This window comes from Akebia trifoliata, chromosome 1 (genome assembly GCF_017979445.1).
Source record: "Akebia trifoliata isolate Shusen 1 chromosome 1, ASM1797944v1, whole genome shotgun sequence".
In the NCBI taxonomy this organism is placed as follows: domain Eukaryota; kingdom Viridiplantae; phylum Streptophyta; class Magnoliopsida; order Ranunculales; family Lardizabalaceae; genus Akebia; species Akebia trifoliata.
Genome location: NC_141375.1, coordinates 2,831,231 through 2,850,578, shown reverse-complemented (window position 1 = coordinate 2,850,578; position 19,348 = coordinate 2,831,231). Strand labels below are relative to the sequence as shown.

The window sequence follows — 19,348 nt, the reverse complement described above, 5'->3', positions numbered from 1 at the left end:
ATGTGCACCGGAAAAAGATGATTGGGAGAAACTTCCCCAAATATCACAATGAATTAACTGAAATGGTTTATGTGATGAAATAGAACTAGTTGGAAAACTTAAACGTGTTTGTTTCGCTTGAGGACAAACATCACAAACATATTTATTGGAACAAGAAATAAATGGAAAGTTCTTGGCTAACTCTGATAGTCGACTAAAAGAAGGATGTCCAAGTCTCCAATGCCAAATGTCGATGGTAGGGGTCCTAGTAACTAGGTGGGCAGAGGATACTTGGAAATAGTAGAGTCCACTACGCACACTACCCACTCCAATCATCTTCTTCGTAGACAGGTCCTGAAAGTTACATTGATCATAAAAGAAGGTTACTGAATATTGATGAGACTTTGTAAGTTGACTAATGGATAAAAGATTAAATTTAAAAGATGGGATGTAGAAGACATGATCAAGTTTGAGATTTGAAGAAAGATTCACAGTCCCAATGTGAGTGACTTGTGCATTGGAACCATCTGGTAATTGAACAAAGGTTGGTGTGGTGCAGGGTGAGTGAGATGATAAGAGGGATAAAGAAGAGCACATGTGATTGGTAGCCCCAGTGTCAATAATCCAAACAGAGTCTAATTGAGTGGTGAGAGCTATACCTGCTAGATTGGCATTGCCATTAGTACTACCTGATGAAAGCATGGCCAGAATATTGTTATATTGCTCTTGTGTAATCATTGGGGCTGACACCATTGCTCGTTCGTTCAGTCGCGAAGAATCCGAAGATGAGGGACCTGAATTGTTTGGCTGCTTGGAATTGTTCCTTGATCGATCTGAAGGAAATCCATGCAGTTTATAACATGTATCTATGTTGTGATTGTCATACCCACAATAGTCAAAATGCATCTTCGGTCTTCGGCGGTCATTTCCATTGCTATTTCGTTGATTATTTTGTCGATTGAAGGATCTGTTTGGACGAAAATTTCTGTTGTTAGTGCTAATATTAGCACGATTTGCTGATGTAGTTTCTATGAGATTAGAGCTATTGGTTGTGAGTGCAACAGCTTCTAGTATAGTAACTGAAGGAGATGAAGAGTGGATTTCTTGTTGTTTTTCCTCCTGAGGTACAAGAGAATATATCTTGGTTGCAGTTGGTAATGGGTCCATTAACAAAATCTGACTTCGAAGGGGTGAATAATTCCATGATGCGGTCTTGTTGGTGTCGAGCAATACTTGCGTTTCCGTGACCACAAGTGCAAGGTTGTACAACTGAAAGTGAGTTGAGTTCATCCCATAGCGCCTTTATCTTTGTAAAGTATGTGGAAACAGAGGATTCCTCTTGCTTCAAGGAAGCAATAGCCTGCTTCAGTTGATAGATCTTGGGTGCATTTGTTTGAGTGAATCGGTCACGAAGATCGACCCATATGTCTCTAGCATTTTCTGCATAGAGGATACTTCCACGGATATCATTCTCTGTGGAGTTTAAAATCCATGAACTAACCAAATCGTTGCATCTTTCCCATTTATTCAAGGCTTCAGCTTCTTTAAGAGGTTCAATCGATCCATCAACAAATCCGATCTTATTCTTTGCACGAAGTGCCATTGTCATGGCACGAAACCATGTACCATAGTTATCTCTTGAGAGAAGAGGAGAAACGAGAACCGCAGTGGGATTATCTGAGTGGTGAATGAAGAGAGGATCGTTTGATCTATGGATATCATTGACTGTAGGCTCCACCATTTTTTGCAGAGTTTCAAGTCTTATGGCTCTGATACCATATTAAATTAAGAGACTGAAAGAATCTGATGTTCTCTTCCTTAATGAAAGAAGAGATATGTTCAATGATATTTATAAAGGCTTGTTACAATCTAAATAGAAAAGGGAAAAATCCAGCAATAACGAATGTACAAGTCATTGTAACAATAAAGAGAAAAATAAGGAAAGAGAGATTTTGGGAAATCGTTGACTGATTTAGTTGGGAGATCAATGACTGATTTAGTTGCTGATTTGGTGGGAGATCAGTTGGTAATACTTGACTGATTTGGTTGCTGATTTGGTGGGAGATCAGTTGATAATACTCTCTCTCACACACACACACACACACACACACACATTTTATTTTTTTTAAGTAAAGAAAATACATTCATGAAAGGGTGGTCGAGATGACCAAACCCAATAAAGCTATACTATGTATGTACCCAATCCCATCTACCCACAAAATCATAAAAAAATACTCTCCAAAACTCTTTAAAAACTTCACTCACACACACATTCAAAATCATAAAAAAATATAACCACATCATTAACTCTCGACTCCTTGCTATCAATGATGTATCTCTCATATCCCTGATAAAAATCTCGATAGTAATTGGTTTGCGCATTATAGTAGTTAGGATTTCTTGTTTTTTTTTTTTTTTTTCTAAGAGTCATCTTTGATGGATCAATGAAATCCCTACCATTTAAATAATAATAATTTTTTATTATAGAAGTGAATTAATCGGTATTCAAGCACAAAACCTTATTTTATATAAAGTACAAATATCTAAGTAGTTATTTATATAAAAAATATTGAAATAGATTGAATAAACCTAGTTGGCTGATATATTTTTAAAATATCAAACAATAATCTCTGATCACAAACGAGTCAACGTGATAGACGATCCACACTATTGACCTTGTTGCATTTGTCTTCAAAGCCAAAATTTAATAAACAAGGGGTCTCTGTGGCCCGTATAAAATCAACTTTTGTGTGTGCCAAAAAAGTTCCCAATCAAACAAGTCTGAGTAACTATCATCTCGAAATTCCAACGAGTCTAGTCGGTCGAGTTTTGAGTCAACCCAGAGAAGAAAGATGAACCAAGTTTGAAAACAATAGAGAGACAGAGACTCACAAGTTGTAAGGTAGATTGAGGGAGTATGGGCTTTAAAGAATGGCGTGTTATAGGTTGAATTCTTCTTGATGTCTTCTCCATCTTAGGTTTTGACACATTGTTCTTTTGTCTCTCTGTGGTTATAATTAGAATGAAGGGAGGTGAAAAGCCACCCATTTTTTATTCAAGAAAACTAAATCCCAAGTTCCAACGACCTCTCTCTCTCTCTCTCTTTCTTAAATAACACTCAACATATTCCCAAAATACGCTTCTCCGAAGGTGTAAGATTTTTTGGTCCGTTACTTGTTAAGTGCTTTCTTTTTTATCACATTGCCTAGGATTAAGGTAATCAATGGGTACCCTGATCCATCTGTTTGGGCGGAACTAGGAACTATATAGGGACAAGGGGACTCCGACTTTGAAGCGACCAGCCCATTTCAAAATTTTGATGAAACCCTCTTCCTTATAAGACACGTGGCATTTTAAGTTATTTTACGCCCCTACCTTTTTCGTCCATATTTTGAATACTTCCCTAGAAATGCCACATGTAATCCAAAGGAGAGGGTTTCTTCAAAATTTTGAAGCAGGATGATCGCTTCAAAGTTTTTCAAACAAGGGGGGCTATGGCCCCCACAAAAACTTATATATATATATATATATATATATATATATATATATATATATATATAGGGAAATGTTCAGCAACAAACATTTTGACAAACATTTTAGCAAAACATTTTTCAAAACATGGGTTAGGGGTTTTGGAATGGACTGGTTTTTTGTGAGGATGATCTCTACGGTGAGGAGATCATCATCACCAAAAATCAGCTCATTCCAAAACTTCTAACCCCATCAAAAATGGTTTACAAAAAATGGACGGTCCACAATTTTTCAACTTGTAAACTGGGGTTAGAAGTTTTGGAATGAGCTGATTTTTGGTGAGGATGATCTCCTCATCGTAGAGATCATCCTCACTAAAAATAGCCCATTCCAAAACCTCTAACCCATGTTTTGAAAAATGTTTTGCCAAAATGTTTGTTGCTGAACGGGACCCATATATATATATATATATATATATATATATGGGTAGTGTTCAATGCCAAATTTTTTGGCAAAACATTTTTCAAAACATGTGTTAAAAGTTTTGGAATGGGCTGGTTTTTAGTGAGGATGATCTCTTCGTAGAGATCATCCTCACCAAAAATCAGCCCATTCCAAAACTTCTAACCCATGTTTACAAGTTGAAAAATCGTGAACCGTCCATTTTTTGTAAATAGTTTTTGATGGGTTAGAAGTTTTGAAATGGACTGATTTTGAGGAGATCATCATCACCAAAAATCAACCCATTCCAAAACTTCTAACTCAAGTTTTGAAAAATGTTTTGCCAAAAAGTTTGTTAAAAAGTTTGCCATTGAACATGACCCTATATATATATATATATATATATATGGGGGGCGTTCAATGGCCAACTTTTTGGCAAAACATTTTTCAAAACATGAGTTAGAGGTTTTGGAATGGGCTGATTTTTGGTGAGGATGATCTCTACGGTGAGGAGATCATCATCACCAAAAATCAGCCCATTCCAAAACTTCTAACCCCATCAAAAACAGTTTACAAAAAATGGACGGTCCACGATTTTTCAGCTTGTAAACATGGGTTAGAAGTTTTGGAATGGGCTGATTTTTAGTGATGATGATCTCCTCACCGTAGAGATCATCCTCACCATAAATCAGCCAATTCCAAAACCTCTAACCCATGTTTTAAAAAATGTTTTGCCAAAAAGTTTTCTAAAAAGTTTGCCATTGAACGCTACCCTATATATATATAGGGAAATGTTCAGCACCAAACATTTTGGCAAAACATTTTTCAAAACATGGGTTAGAAATTTTGGAATAGGCTGATTTTTGGTAAGGATGATCTCTATGGTGAGGAGATCATCATCACCAAAAATCAGTCCATTCCAAAACTTCAAATCCCATCAAAAATGATTTACAAAAAATGGACGGTTCACGATTTTTCAACTTGTAAACATGGGGCTAGAAGTTTTGGAATGGGCTGGTTTTTGGTGAGGATGATCTCCTCACCGTAGAGATCATCCTCACCAAAAATTAGCCCATTCCAAAACTTCTAACCCATGTAGGACAAAAATGAACAGTGAGCTAAAATCGTAAATTTATTAAATTCAGCTCACAAAATGGTAATTCACCCTTCAAAAAATGTTTTGCAAACAAGGGTTGAAGTAATTGTACTACGGTGTAGATGGTGTGTCACCCCTACAAAATATTTTTACGAAAAACACTTTCTTTACCAACATAGTAATATTTTAAACTTTACTAAGTGTTTTGCTCAAATGGATTTACCATATTAGGAATCCAACACCACATTCCTCTAGATTTCATCAAACAACTCAGATAAAAAAAAAAATTTTAAAAACAATTTCCTTTAGGCTTGAAGTTGAATTTAGTCTTACATCGGACACTCATTGCCTTTTCTCTCTCCTTATAAGCTCTTGGGACTCTCCATTCATTGCTAATTGGTTTTGAGTTGGACCCAGATCCAAGGTTTTGAAAATGGATGGCTAGTGAACTTCCACTTATCTCCAAAATTAAAAATTAAAAATCAATGGTGAAAAATATTTTTTTTCAAAGTTCATAGAATTGTGTCCTTTACAACCCTTTTAAATATGAGATTTTCGAGTTCGAAGATCACCACTACGTGCATTTGGAACCGCCACAATTCTTTTTATAAAAAATGTGTGAATGGGTATCTAGGATATGATTTTGATAAAAATAGTTTTTATAGTGACTTTCGTACGGATTAGGACACCGATCCACCTAAGATCTAGGTAAGGGTTCGGTTAAAGAGATAAGAAGGTGTTAGAAACCCTTCTCTCTCCATCAAAATGTGGTAACCTTAAAAAACATAGATAAAAAATTTGATTAAATGATGACTTTATACCCTCGGATGCAAGAGGCTTTTAATGTTGACTTAAACTAAGAAAGTCATCTCATTGAAAGAAGAGATCATACTATGTCTTGCTTCAAACTCATGCGATTTTGGAAAAATATGGGTTTTGTGATTATGGGCCTATTCTCATAGAATGAGAATGACTCAACTATCGATAGCCTCAGAAATATTTTTTTGTGGAGTGTACAAATTGTGGATGGGGATTAAAGATGCTAAGATTTTATTTTGAACAAGAGATTTCAACTCCTACATTTAGATCGAACCAAAGTCCGATCTACCGGAGGTAAGGGAAGGTTGACATTACGTCTTAGGGCTTTCTAAAAAAAAAATTAAAGGAGTGAGGAAAGGGGGTAAAAGAAGGAGGTGGAGAGGGGAGAGAGGGAGTGCAATATTTTAGTCTCTAACCTATTTTGAGACCTTGTTTCCTTCTTCTTCTTCTTCTTCTTTTTCTTCTTTCTGTTTAAGTCCTTATTAAAATTGTTATGAGTTTCCTTTTAGAGAAGAAAAAGTTAATAAGAGAGAGAGAGAGAGAGAGAGAGAGAGAGAGAGAGAGAGAGAGAGAGAGAGTTGAGTAAAGTAAGGTTGAGGGGTTTAGAGTTTTTCTTAGGGCTTGAGGGCATGAGCTTTTTTTTAGAGGGATGGGGGATTTTTATATGTTGCTTGAGTTGTTTTTAAGGTTAGAAATATCAAAAGTAAAGGATTAAAGGATAATAGCATGAGGTGTAGGCATTGGGGGTTTGTCATTTTAATGTTGAAGATGGGTATAAATAGATCATTCTTGACCCAAGTAAATTGGATCTTTCAATCAATATGGGTTGAGTGTTAGGTGGAGTTAAGGGGTGTGGGTGTCAATTAAAATAATGGTTATGTAAGGGGGTAGTTTTGGATATTTGGGAAGGGTGGAAGAGATGGTGACAAGTATCCAAAGGAGTTTGGGGTATGTGTTAGTGAGTTGATTAAAGAGAAGGAGTGTGGGTTAATTAGCTTTTGAGATAGTGATGAAAGTATGTTATGTATGACATGGGTGTGTGTTGGTTAGTTTTTTGAGAATGATAATGGGATTGGTAGAAGAATTTGAGAGGTGAGTAGTGATGATGACAAGTGTCCCCCTTGATGACTAAGGGTTGCATAAACCTTGATTAATTATGATCATGGGTATAAGTATGGATAGGGACATGGAACTTAAGTAGTTTTGATTATAATGGGCTTTTGATTTGGTGAGAGCTTAGGTTTTAGAATTGGTTTGAGTCTAGGATTAGGGTTAGAGTTGGGTTGCATTGGTTTAGAGTTAAGTGAGGCTAAAATAGGATTCAGGGGATTGAAGATTAGTGGATCTTTGGTGGGCTTAAAATGTGTTCGAATTCAAGGTTAGAATGATGAAAGGTTGAGAAGGTGGTGGGATTATAAGGTCTTATTATGGGTCCATGATACCTTTTCGGGGTCTTAGGAATTTTTGGTTTGATCAAAATATCAATTTTCGAAAATTTAGGTCCTTAGGCCCATTGACAAATTTTTTGATAAAGTACATCTTTTAGAGGCTTTTCAAGTGGGGCTCATTCAAATTAAAGTGTCTACAACCATGAAGCATCAGATCATGTTTTTGTATCTCACAAGGTGAAACCAAGGACTCTTAATAAGGGTGGAATCCTTGATTGATAAGGGTAGTTGGACTCTATTTTTATATATAAATTCTTGGGATAAAAAAAAAAAAACTTAATTCACAGTCATAAGGACTCAGTTAAATGTGGAAAAATTACAATCCAACACCATGGTCCTCTAGATTTCATGAAAACACTTAGTATCAAATATATATATATATATTATATGGGTCCTGTTCACCACCATACGCTTTATCAAACGTGTTTTGTCCTACATGGGTTAGAAGTTTTGGAATAGGCTGTTTTTTGGTGAGGATGATCTCTATGGTGAGGAGATCATCCTCACTAAAAATCAGCTAATTCCAAAACTTGTGGAGATCATCCTCACCAAAAATCAACCTATTCCAAAACTTCTAACCCCATAAAAAATGGTTTACAAAAAATGATGGTCCACGATTTTTCAACTTGTAAACATAGGGCTAGAAATTTCGGAATGGGCTGATTTTTGGTGAGGAGAATCTTCTAATTGTAGAGTTCATTCTCACCAAAAATCAGCCCATTCCAAAACTTCTAACCCATGTAGGACAAAACATGTTTGGTAAAGCGTAGGGTAAAGTGTAGGGTATTGAACATTTCCATCTATATATATATATGTGTGTGTGGGGCTTTATTCAAGGTTTTGAAAATGAATAGCTACTAAAATCACAAACTTAAAATTAAAATTTAATGCTAAAAATAAATATTTTTAATTTTTTTTAAAAGTTAATAGAATTTTTTCCTCTATATGCCTATGGAAGTGAATCGTGTCTTAGGATGCCATAAGGTGAACTCAACAACTATTAGTAAGATTTGAAATTTTACCAAATTAATGAGGCCAAACTTATTCTTTTATATATAAAATCTTGGGAAGAAAAAACTCTTTCACAGTTACACTAACCTGTTATACGCTTCAACAAATCCTAATTTTAAAACTCATAGAATCAAATAAATTTGGAGGGTTTTTCAAAATAAATATTATTTTGGTCAAAATGGCATAAGACTAATTGTTAGGATTTGTACTTAGTTCGTCTCTCCACTTCCTCAGAAAGTTTGAGTTGCAAGAAGCTAATCCACCATCTTTTTTCCTTTATAAAGATTTTTCTTATAAGTCTTTTTATTTTTATAGACAATTGATTTTTTTAAATCCTCTTATTATATATAATATTGGTAATTTCATCTCAGTACCATTAACTCAGCCCCTACAAGTGAAATTCTTTGACCCCTACATAAACCTGATTGGTTCTAGGTCCACCATCGTGAACCTGGTCATATTTTTATTCAATTCTGAATAATGATGTTAGAGATCAAATAAATATTGGGTCCACTTGGAGCAAAGTTTTAAAACTCACATTATGTGAAAACCGGAAATTTTGATAAGAAAATTCGACGGGCCAAAACCCACAAATTTTAGATAGTGAATTTTAACAGCCTATGGCTATTGAAATTTTTGATGATCCCTAATTTGACGAGTTAGAGCCATCAAATTTCTCCCATCCTCCATTAATTTAACAGTTTCAATTCGTTGAAAAAAAAAATTTGATAATGAAAAATTTGATGCCTTGATTCGTCAAATTTTATGAAACTCGACAGCCTTGGATTGACAAATGTAGGCTTTTTTCATGTTGTGTCATTTTGATGTCTTGTCTCGTCCATTAATGAGATCGAGTCGTCTCCTTCAACAATGACACAATCAAATGATTTTAGAGAAATACATCAGGTTTGAGACGACTTGTCAATCCATCTCGTTGGTGGACGATACCGAGATGAATAGGATGATTCATCTCATATGAGATTTAAAACCATGACTTGGATACCCATCTTTTGGATTTATTCTACTTATAACTTGTTTATAAGAATATTAAACAAGGACAAAACAACTGAAAATGGTCAAGCCAAATCTAAATATATAAATATATAGATCCCAAAAAACAATTAGTCATAGATCCATCAAACTCTCTGCATATATAAATATATAGATCCCAAAAAACAACAAATAAGTGAGGGTAGTTTCATGTTGTAGTTAATTGGGAGATGTCGACCTCCATTTCCGGTTTCAACCCTATTGATATGAGCTTGAAAGTGCAAATATCTCCGTCCTTCAAGTCATTTGCAGCCAAAAAATAACGCCAACCTGTAATGAAAGCTCCACGGTTACCTCTGTCACTCAAATTCATCTCCCAACACCTTCCTTTTTTATCGTTAAGGGACATTTTGCAACGTTTGCCTTCAAGTCCATTGGAATTCACAAATTCTCTTGGGATATACTGTACACACACAACACCATCATTTCATCAAAGAAGATACTAGCGCCCTCCATGGTCACAAAGTCAGAGTACAGATTTAAAATGATAAGAGAAAACTTCGAAAAACGTAGAAAACCAAGAAAAAAAATGATGAAAATTAAAAATTAAAAAATTTATTAAAAGTTATAAAAAAAAAAAAAAAAAATGTATACATCTAATGAAAATTCATAAAATCAAGATATTATCATCAAATCCGATATTTTTAAATTTATGAATCACCAAATTCTATTCTGTATTAAATCCCACGTTACAAAAAAGTTTCCTTTTCTCATTTGTTTTTGTTTTGAAAAAAAAAATTAAGAGAATAAAACAACGTTTTTTTGTTACATATGAAAAAGACACACTTTTTAATCGTCAGAAATACAAGATGCGTTTTTATCGTCTTGCAAAATGCAAGAATAGGTTTACCAACCTTGATTGTAAGTCAAGGTTGCCTTCTCGTGATGATTTCATTTAAGAGTGAAATTTTGATTTAATAATTTAAATATTTAAAGAGCATTTTGAAAGAAAAAAAATAAATCAAAATTTCACCCTTAAATCATCAACAACCTGCAATGTTGAGTTACAATTAAAAGGATTAAGCCTAATCTTGCATTTTGTGAAGGATAAACCTAATATCACCAATTTTATAAGGGAGCTGTTTCTAAAATAAATCATAAAATGATGGTGACCCCCAAGATTATACAAATTGAGTAAAAGGGAGGTTCAGTTGATCATCAACAGCAATCCTTCCACTCCCTAGCGTAGTATTAAAAATTGTCCAGAGGCTCAAATAACTCCCTCGTGGGATTTTATAATGTGGATCCTCTTTTGTGTTCTCAACTGATATGACTTGTCCTATATTTTGAAATTAACAACCTTGTCATGGGTAAATCTTATTGAGTCAAGTGGACTTTTGTATATTTTAATAAAATAATTAATATTTGGGTGATTTAGATATGCCCCCATCTTCTGGTTAATATTAAAAATGCCTCCTTATGTTATCAAATTGAGGACACATCCCCTTGACTTAGGTCTTTCATGAAAGACTAATTGATATGATATAAAAGCCCTCATCTACAACATCTTATCCTTCTATTTCAAAACCAGTCATTGTAAAGTAAAATTTTCAGCCTTGAGATTCTGCCTTCAACATTCATCTTAAGAATGAGATAGGATTTTCAAAATGCAAGATGGATTTTGGGGTCGGAAATTATGGGTTTTTACAAGACATTAAAAATGATGGGTTTAAACTAAATGTCCTCATCATCAACATCTTGATTTTATCCTAAAAACAAGTCATCTTCAAACTTAGGTAAGGTACATTTACCTTCAATTTCAGCCTTGAGATTCTATCGACTTTAATATTCAAATCTCAAAAACAATGTAGGATTTTCAGACAAATACAAATGAAGTTTTGGATAGAAAAAACAAAGGCTTTAGAAAACATTGAAGATAATGGGTTTAGGATGAGATTGAATAGGTTAAAAATAGCTTACCTTAAAATTAGAAACTTGAAGATGAAATATTTTTAAGGTCAAATCTTCAAACTTGAGAATACATCTACTTCAAATTAAAATGTCAAGAATGAGAGAGGAGTTTCGGGAGAAGGAAGGGTTTTTAGGTAGAAAAATTGAAGGTTCTCTATAACATTGAAGATGACAGATTTTCTATGGGAAAAAATCAAGGGGATTTACCTAGTAGTCGGAGAAATTGGAGAAAAGGGCCATTTTGATCAGTTTTTATTAGTCCCTTTTGATAAAACTTAGGTCAAGGGGGCATGTTGTCAGTTTAAAAACATATGGGGATATCTCTAAATATTGACCAAAAGGTACGGGGCATGTCCATGGTTTCAAAACTTGTCCAGGATTGAGACGTATCATCCGAGTCATCTCGGTATCGCCCATCAACGAGACGGACGAATAAATTAATGTATCAAACGAGATTTAAAACCCACGTTCATTTTTCTCATTGTTGAAGGAGACGTCTCAAACGTATCGAAAAACTTGTCCAGATGACTCAATCTCGTTCATGGATAAGATGAGTTTTAAAACCATGAGCATGTCTAAACCATGCTTAGTTTTTTATTTTATAAAAAAAGATTATAATTACCCAAAAATATAATTAAACTCACCACAATAGGAGATTTGGAGTTATAAAACTTGATCAGAGCCGTAAACTGAGGATGTTTGGGTGCGGAACAGCCGGACTTTTCACCTTGTATAACCTCAGGAGTAGTATTAATTGAACCTATAAGCCCAATTAATTACATAAATCACCATTAACAACATCATTTTGCATTCATGCCTATGATCAAGACTTAGGGTCTTTAAGAGAGAGAATGATTTCCATTGGAAAAATGAATTGTATGAAAAAAAAAATCCCGTTATTTGAGTACACCTAGGAAAATGTCAAAGGGTCTTGTTAACATGTGCCCTAAGTGAAATAAATACACTTTGAAAATTGGATTTTATACCGAAAATACGCTTAAAAAAATTTCTTTTTACTAAAATACCTTTGTGTTTCAATTTCCAAAGTGTATTTATTGCAAAAATTTGAAATAACCCCATAAGTGATATTGTTATAAAATCACACCATAAGGGATGAATGGATTTTGATGTGATTTTATAACAAAATCACTTATGATTTATATATATAGGGGGCGGTTCAAGGGCCATATGAGAAAACATATGAAAAAACTTTCGTTTTTCAAAATAAGAGTTAGAGGTTTTGGATTGAGCTGATTTTTTGCAAAGATGGTCACTATGATGAAAAGATCATCCTCACAAAAAATCAGCTCAATCAGAAACTTCTAAATCCATCAAAAGTGATTTACAAATTAGTGATAAAAATTTGTAAAAAATCGACGGTCCACATTCTAAATCACTTTTAATGGGGTTAGAAGTTTCAGATTGGACTGATTTTTTTTTTTTTTTTTTTATGATCTTCCCATCATAGAGATCATCCTCACAAAAAATCAGCTCAATCCAAAATTTCTAACCCATATTTTAAAATTTTATTAAAAACGAAAGTTTTTACATATATTTTCTCATATGGCCCTTGAACTTGACCCATATATATATATATATATATATATGGGTCAGGTTCAAAGGACAACCATTTCAACACACATATAGACAATGTGTTTTGTCTTATATGGGCAAAAATGTTTGGAATGGACTGATTTTTTGTGAGGATGATCTCTGTGATGAGAGGATCATCCTGGCAAAAAATCATCCCATTCCAAAACTTGTAACCCCATCAAAATTGATTTACAAAAATTGGACGGTCTATAATTTTTCAACAAAAATTGGACGGTCTAGAAGTTTCATAATGAGCTGATTTTTGGCAAGGATGATCTCCTCATCACAGAGATCATCCTCACAAAAAATCAGTCCATTCCAAACATTTTTGCCCATATAAGACAAAACACGTTGTCTATATGTGTGTTGAAATGGTTGTCCTTTGAATCTGACCATATGTATATATATATATATATATATATATATTATATTATATTATATTATATTATATGGTATGGTGATATCACAGCCCTGAAATGATATTAAGAGGTTTGAAAATCATTTTGTCTTGCTAGGAAAAAGAATTCAAGGGAAAGTGCGTAATCACATGCCAGAATATCACATTTTTCAACAGAAATCATTTTCCCGCTCATTTCCCTTTGAAAGACTTTGAATATTAGCGAAATACATAGAGAACTTACCCCGTAATTTCTTCTTCGCGCGTTTCTTGCTTACTTGTTCTTCTTTTACGTCCTTCTGATCCTTCCCTTCGAAATACAACGGTGGATATTCTCTCTCACATGCAGTATCATCAAACACAATGACATTGAACACCATTCCACCTTCATGTCTAAATACAAGTAAATCCCCTACATGTAGATCATGATCTCTGAAAAAATCATTCCATCCCTCTTGAAATCGAAACCCATTCACCTTCACACGCCATGCTTTCCCACTACTTCTATTACTCTTCAAGATTGCTTCTTCGCAGTTCTCTACATCTAAGTACTTAAGGAATCCATCGGGTATCGACTGCAAGAAAACATATTTAGTTTTACTTGGTTCGTTTTCAAATCCATATAGACATAATTTTTTTTCTTGAGAATCTCTATGATCTCAATGGTCGGATTGATCGAGAGTCTCAACTGGCGGTTGAGGGTAGAGTTTTCCAATGTACATATTCTCCCATAAAGTTGAAGCAACTCCCTCAAATCTTAGTTTTTTCAACTTAATTGGTTATAAATTTTCTATCACAACCATGGTTTTAAAACTCGTTTTGATGTCTTGTCCATGAATGAGACTGAGTCATCTTGGACGAGATATCTGATTTATTTGACTCATCTCAAACGAGATTTAAAAAAAGGAAAAAAGAAAACCTTAGAATTAGAATAAACCATGCCTTTGAGACGACTTGACAATTCATCTCGTTGTCTCGGCCAAGATTTAAAACCATGATCACAACTATTATTTTTAACATGACAAAAGAACTATCTCTTATTTGCAATCTTATAAATTATAACGACAATAATAAAAGCCAAAGTTTCGAAAATTAGCGGATACCAAACTCTCAAATTTAAAATTAAGGGCTTTGTTTAGGTGTGCTCTTAAGCACGTTAAAGAGCAATAAATACACCTTGGGATTAAGAATATGAGGGTATTTTGGTAAAAATAATAATATTTAAGAGTATTTTTAGTACAAAATCCAATTTCTAAAGTGTATTTATTGCACGTTAACATGTGCCCTTAGGGTACATGTTAACAAGACTCCAAAATTAAAATACAATAATGAAAAGTAATTTTAATCTTTTTTCAAAATTTATAGAATTTTGTCTGTGCATCATTGAGGCATGGGATCATGTTTTTTTATCATATCCCACAACTTGAGTTCAATAACCTTTAGTAAAATTTGAAATCTTAATAAGTTAGCAAGGCTAACCTTAGTCTTTTAAAATAGTACAAAATAAAAGAGTAAGCCTAATCTTACTAAAATCTATTTGGGATAATTGAGTTGACCTGTGGCATTCAAAACATGATCCGATGTCACAAGGATGTACAAGACATAATTTCAAGATCTTTGAAAGAAAAACTTAAAAAAAACAAAAGTAATTTCTTATTGTTAAATTTTAATTTTAACTTGGGAGTTTGGTGGAAGCTAGTAACCATCCATTTTCAAAACCTTAGATCAAACCTAAGAAAAAAAGAGTCGCAATCAAAAACAATGTCACGTTGCTATAAAAATGTTAGGTGTCTACGTGGAACATTTTTGTTGGAATTCAAACACCTTGACTGGATAAATGGCTAGATTAGGAGCATGAGGTATTTAAAACACCAACTAAAATGTGCCACGTAAACACCTCTCCTATTTTATAGGAGCAGGACACTTTATTGGATCGTAGGAAAAAAATTACTTTTTTTTTAATATAAATTTAGAGAGCTATGATGTTGAATTGCCAATTTGGTGATCCATTTAAGCTCTAATAAGATTTGAAATCTTACAAGTAGGAGAAGTGTTTCCAATAAAATAATAAAGAAAAGACTGACTCCATATCAGGCGAGCAAAAGCTGTCCAACAGTTTAATATTATATTTTGTGAAATTTCTTTTGACCACCAAACTAGCTGTCTTTTCCAAACGAAACTCAAAACTTGAAGATGAACATTGTCTAAAAGAAGACGGTAAAAAATTATAATAACCAAAATATTCCCATCTTATAAAGGAAAATAACCAAAATTAATCACGAGTCCAATCAAGTGATTCGACCTTAGTTACCGAGTCTATCAGTTGCGACACTCATCTCGAAATACCAACAAGTTGAGTCGATCCATGAAGTTTCTACTCAACCTGAAGAAGTCTAAAACTATCATTTAAAACCAAGATGAAACAATGAGAGAGAGAGAGAGAGAGAGAGAGACTCACAAGTTGTGAAGAGGATGATGAACCAGAACCAGGGAGTATGGGCTTAAAGAAATGGGGTTTGGTAGGTTGAAATTTTGTCTTCGACATTTGTTGTTGCCTTGTGGAAGCATGTTCTCCCCAGCTTACCTTTTAAAGTCAACCTTTCTATCGCTCTATTCCCCATATAGGCCAGTACCGCTAGAGAGTAAATATGCCTCCTCCCAACCACCTCTCCCAACCACCTCTCCAGTATTCTCTCTCTCTCTCTCTCAGGGCAACTGCCTATCATCCTTGTATGCAAATCAATAATGACACGTATCAGATTTTTGGGGCTGTTATATATAAGAGAGGCAATGGATGGGGTTAGGCGGGATTGAAGAATGGTATTTGAAAATTTTACCCAATTTGAATCAGGCCCATTTAATAATCTTGTCAAAAGCTTTGCCTGTTTAATAAACAGTTAACACAATACAATCCCTGTAATACATTTAACAAAGAATAATGATGAATGCACGTGGTCTTGGTATGTGGTTGAGTAGGCAGCTGATATACACGTACCCAACCGCATGCATTCATCACAACTCTTTAATATATAGGTTCAGTTGTGTCGTGTTCAAATTTAAACGCATAATCAAGGTTTAAAATCTTGTTCTGATCCAGGTACCGAAACATTCAATATAATAAATTAACCTTTCACAATAGAATATGGTCAAGGGGCATGTCATGAGTTTGAGAATATAGTGTGAAAAACTCAAATAATAAAGAGAAAAAAAAAATGCACAAAATACAAGAATTTATGTTGTTCGACAGTGTACCTACGTCAATCATGATTTAAAATCTCATCTGAGATTGAAACGACTCGTCCAATACGTCTCGGTATTGTCCACCAACCAAACCGATAAACTAGTCAAACGATCAGACAAGATTTAAAATCATAGTTCATTTGTCTCATTGGTGAACGAGACGACTCAAACGTATTGGAAAACATGTCTAAGACGACTTGATCTTGTTCATGGACGAGACAAGACGTCAAAACGAGTTTTAAAACCATGACGTCCGCGGATCGGAACCAAAACAATCACTATTTTCTCTTATGTTTTATAACCTTAGAGATCTCTATTTATAAATTAGGTGTTGCTAAAACGCATTAATCTCCCAAAAATAATACCTCCTAAAATAGAAAATCTTAAAAAAATATTGCACAATTACTCTTTTCATAGTCTTAAAATATAGTTTGACCCTCGAAAGGGCACTGCTTCTTGCACCCCCACAACTCTACGTAGCGCCAATAGAATACAAGACATCTCATATATAACACACATGGTATTTCAAATATGTATCAAAATATGGAGTTTGGTTTTTTATCTAAATACCCATGTCTTCTAAAGAAGACCAAGGTCTAGAGGCCTGCCATTCATGAAAATAGTTGCCCAACCATTGTTTTTTTTTTTTTTTTCCAAAAAAGAATAAGGAAAAAGAAATTACCTCGAAATTGAACCATCCAGCGTAACTCCGATGACCTAGCCCTAGTTTACTTCTCTACCCCATCCCCTCCCTCTGCCTCTTTTCCTTCTTTCCTTCCTTCCTTTTTCTTCTCTCTCCCTTTTCTTTCTTCTCTAGTTTCGTAGAGAAATCACTAAAACTTTTGATATTTTCAATTTCATGCTTTTTTAATTTTGTGATGTGGAAAAACCAAAACATTTTGTATGAATGATATTTTGACCCAGGCACATAAACAGTGAATATGCCATAATTATAAAGTGAAAACCTCTAAAAATGAGTATATGTTTTAAATCCGATTAAATAGTTATGTATATTTCAGATATCTCCTATGTTTCATGATTTAAATGGGTTATATGTTAATCGGGTTGTGCATGGGTCAACATGACACATTAATGACATGATAATTTAATAGGTCAAAACAGACTGATGATCCTAATGTAAATACTATGTTTCGTTTAATAACCAGGAAGGATCAACACAATTATGTCCCAATTAAGAATTGCCACCCCTAGTTACGTGTTGATTTTGACCACATTTTGGTAGGTTTGTTGATTGGGTTGGTTAGTTAACTGGGTCCAACCACTCAAAAAAACAAGGGCTAGAGATTTGATCATGTCCACAAAGAAGGTGTGGGGACCAAATACCATATCCCTTGGATCCTTGAGAGTGGTGATAATGAACATCAGGATCAATCTTCACTTCAATTTAAATCATAGATTGTGAGGTTGTGATTTCACTCTAATGATCAAGCCACTTCGTAATGAGGAGAAAGGCGCCCACATAATCTGAATGGTAAATCAACTAAATCACAATCCTCCACAACCAACACCATGTTTCTTAGCATACACAAAGACAACAAAATAAAGAGATGATCGGCATAAGGCAAATCATTGTGATAAAAATATAAATAAATACCAGAATGGATATATAACCCTTTAGATAAATATTTAAAAAACTTTGTTAGGCTAGTAATGTCTGACACAACCGCCTAATTTATAACGAGATAGGATTTTTGGAATAAGGATAATAAAGGATTTCCAGGTTGAAAAATAAGGAATTCAGTTTCCACGATACATTGAAGACCATGGACTTATCGAATTTGAATGAGTTACAAATAATTTATACCAAAGGTTAAAGAAGGGTATTTAGGTTATCTTAAGTTAGTCTCTAGTACAAAACCCATATCAATGAACATGTCATAAGTCTGAAAACAAAAGGGTATCTCTAAATCACAGTAAAAGAAAAACACTAGCCTCATAGTAAATCACATGAAATGCATCTCATCAATATGAAAGTAAATCTAATGACATGTCTCCACAAATCCCAACCAATAACATTTAGATACATAATTTCCCACTCAAATTAATTAGGATTGACTAATATCTTAAGAACTTTCTATTCACATCCAACGGCTTTGGCTAGGAAGTATGGTTTTAAATCTCGTCCGAGATCGAGACAATTCGTTTGATACGTCTCAATATCATCCACCAATGAGATAGATAAACAAGTCAAACGTATCGGATGGGATTTAAAATCCTGGTTCATTTTTCTCATTGTTGAACGAGACGACTCAAACATATAAGAAAACTCATCCAAGATGACTTGATCTCGTTCATGAACAAGACGAGACATCAAAACGACTTTTAGAACCATGATAGGAAGAGAAATAAAATTTATATAGGAAATGCCTATATATATCTAGTGGCGGAGCCAGGATTTTGACCATCTGAGAGCAAGTAAGAGTATAAAATATTTGAGGGGACAAATGAGAGTTAAAAAAATTGTGGGGGCAATAACAACAGATTTTTTTATCCACTGTTGTTATCTATGCAATAACTCATGAATTCTTAAGACTAAGAAAAGTCTTGTGGAGGTTGTAGAAGCCCATGGGCCTACCTCATCCTTACAAATCTGATTGGAATGCCCTTAGTTTATATATAGCCTAAGGTTATAATACTCAGGCAATGTGGGACTATCGTTTACGCTCCCCCATGTAATGTGTCTCATACATCTTGTGATTTTCTACTCTAATACCATGTAAAACCCCAAGGGCCTAATTCATCCTCACAAAACCAACTTGTAAGGTGAGGATTACCTTAGATTTATATACAATCCAAGGTCATGATACCTAGGCGACGTGGGACTTTCTTACAAGGGCATGATAATTGCATAAATTGATGATATTTACTCCT

The 19,348-nt window shown here is 34.2% G+C and overlaps 1 protein-coding gene across 1 annotated transcript; it reads right to left on the bottom strand.

Moving 5' to 3' along the window:
- Positions 1-9,463: 9,463 nt before the first annotated feature.
- On the bottom strand, positions 9,464-16,229 carry LOC147410379 (B3 domain-containing protein REM8-like). Its single transcript, XM_086430728.1, has 5 exons — positions 16,212-16,229; positions 16,054-16,098; positions 13,461-13,791; positions 11,871-11,986; positions 9,464-9,718 (listed from the first exon to the last, which is right to left on the bottom strand). Exons 1-5 carry the CDS (start codon positions 16,227-16,229, stop codon positions 9,464-9,466), a joined length of 765 nt encoding a protein of 254 aa, XP_086286854.1.
- Between the last annotated feature and the right edge of the window lie 3,119 nt (positions 16,230-19,348).

Bases quoted from the DNA above. Each gene is read 5' to 3' on its own strand.
- LOC147410379 (XM_086430728.1), bottom strand. The intron at 13,792-16,053 runs GTAAAATTTTCA...GTTTTCTTGCAG, and splicing joins ATGGGCCTGATTCAAATTGG to TCGATACCCGATGGATTCCT. The intron at 11,987-13,460 runs GTAAGTTCTCTA...TTGGGCTTATAG, and splicing joins CGCGAAGAAGAAATTACGGG to GTTCAATTAATACTACTCCT.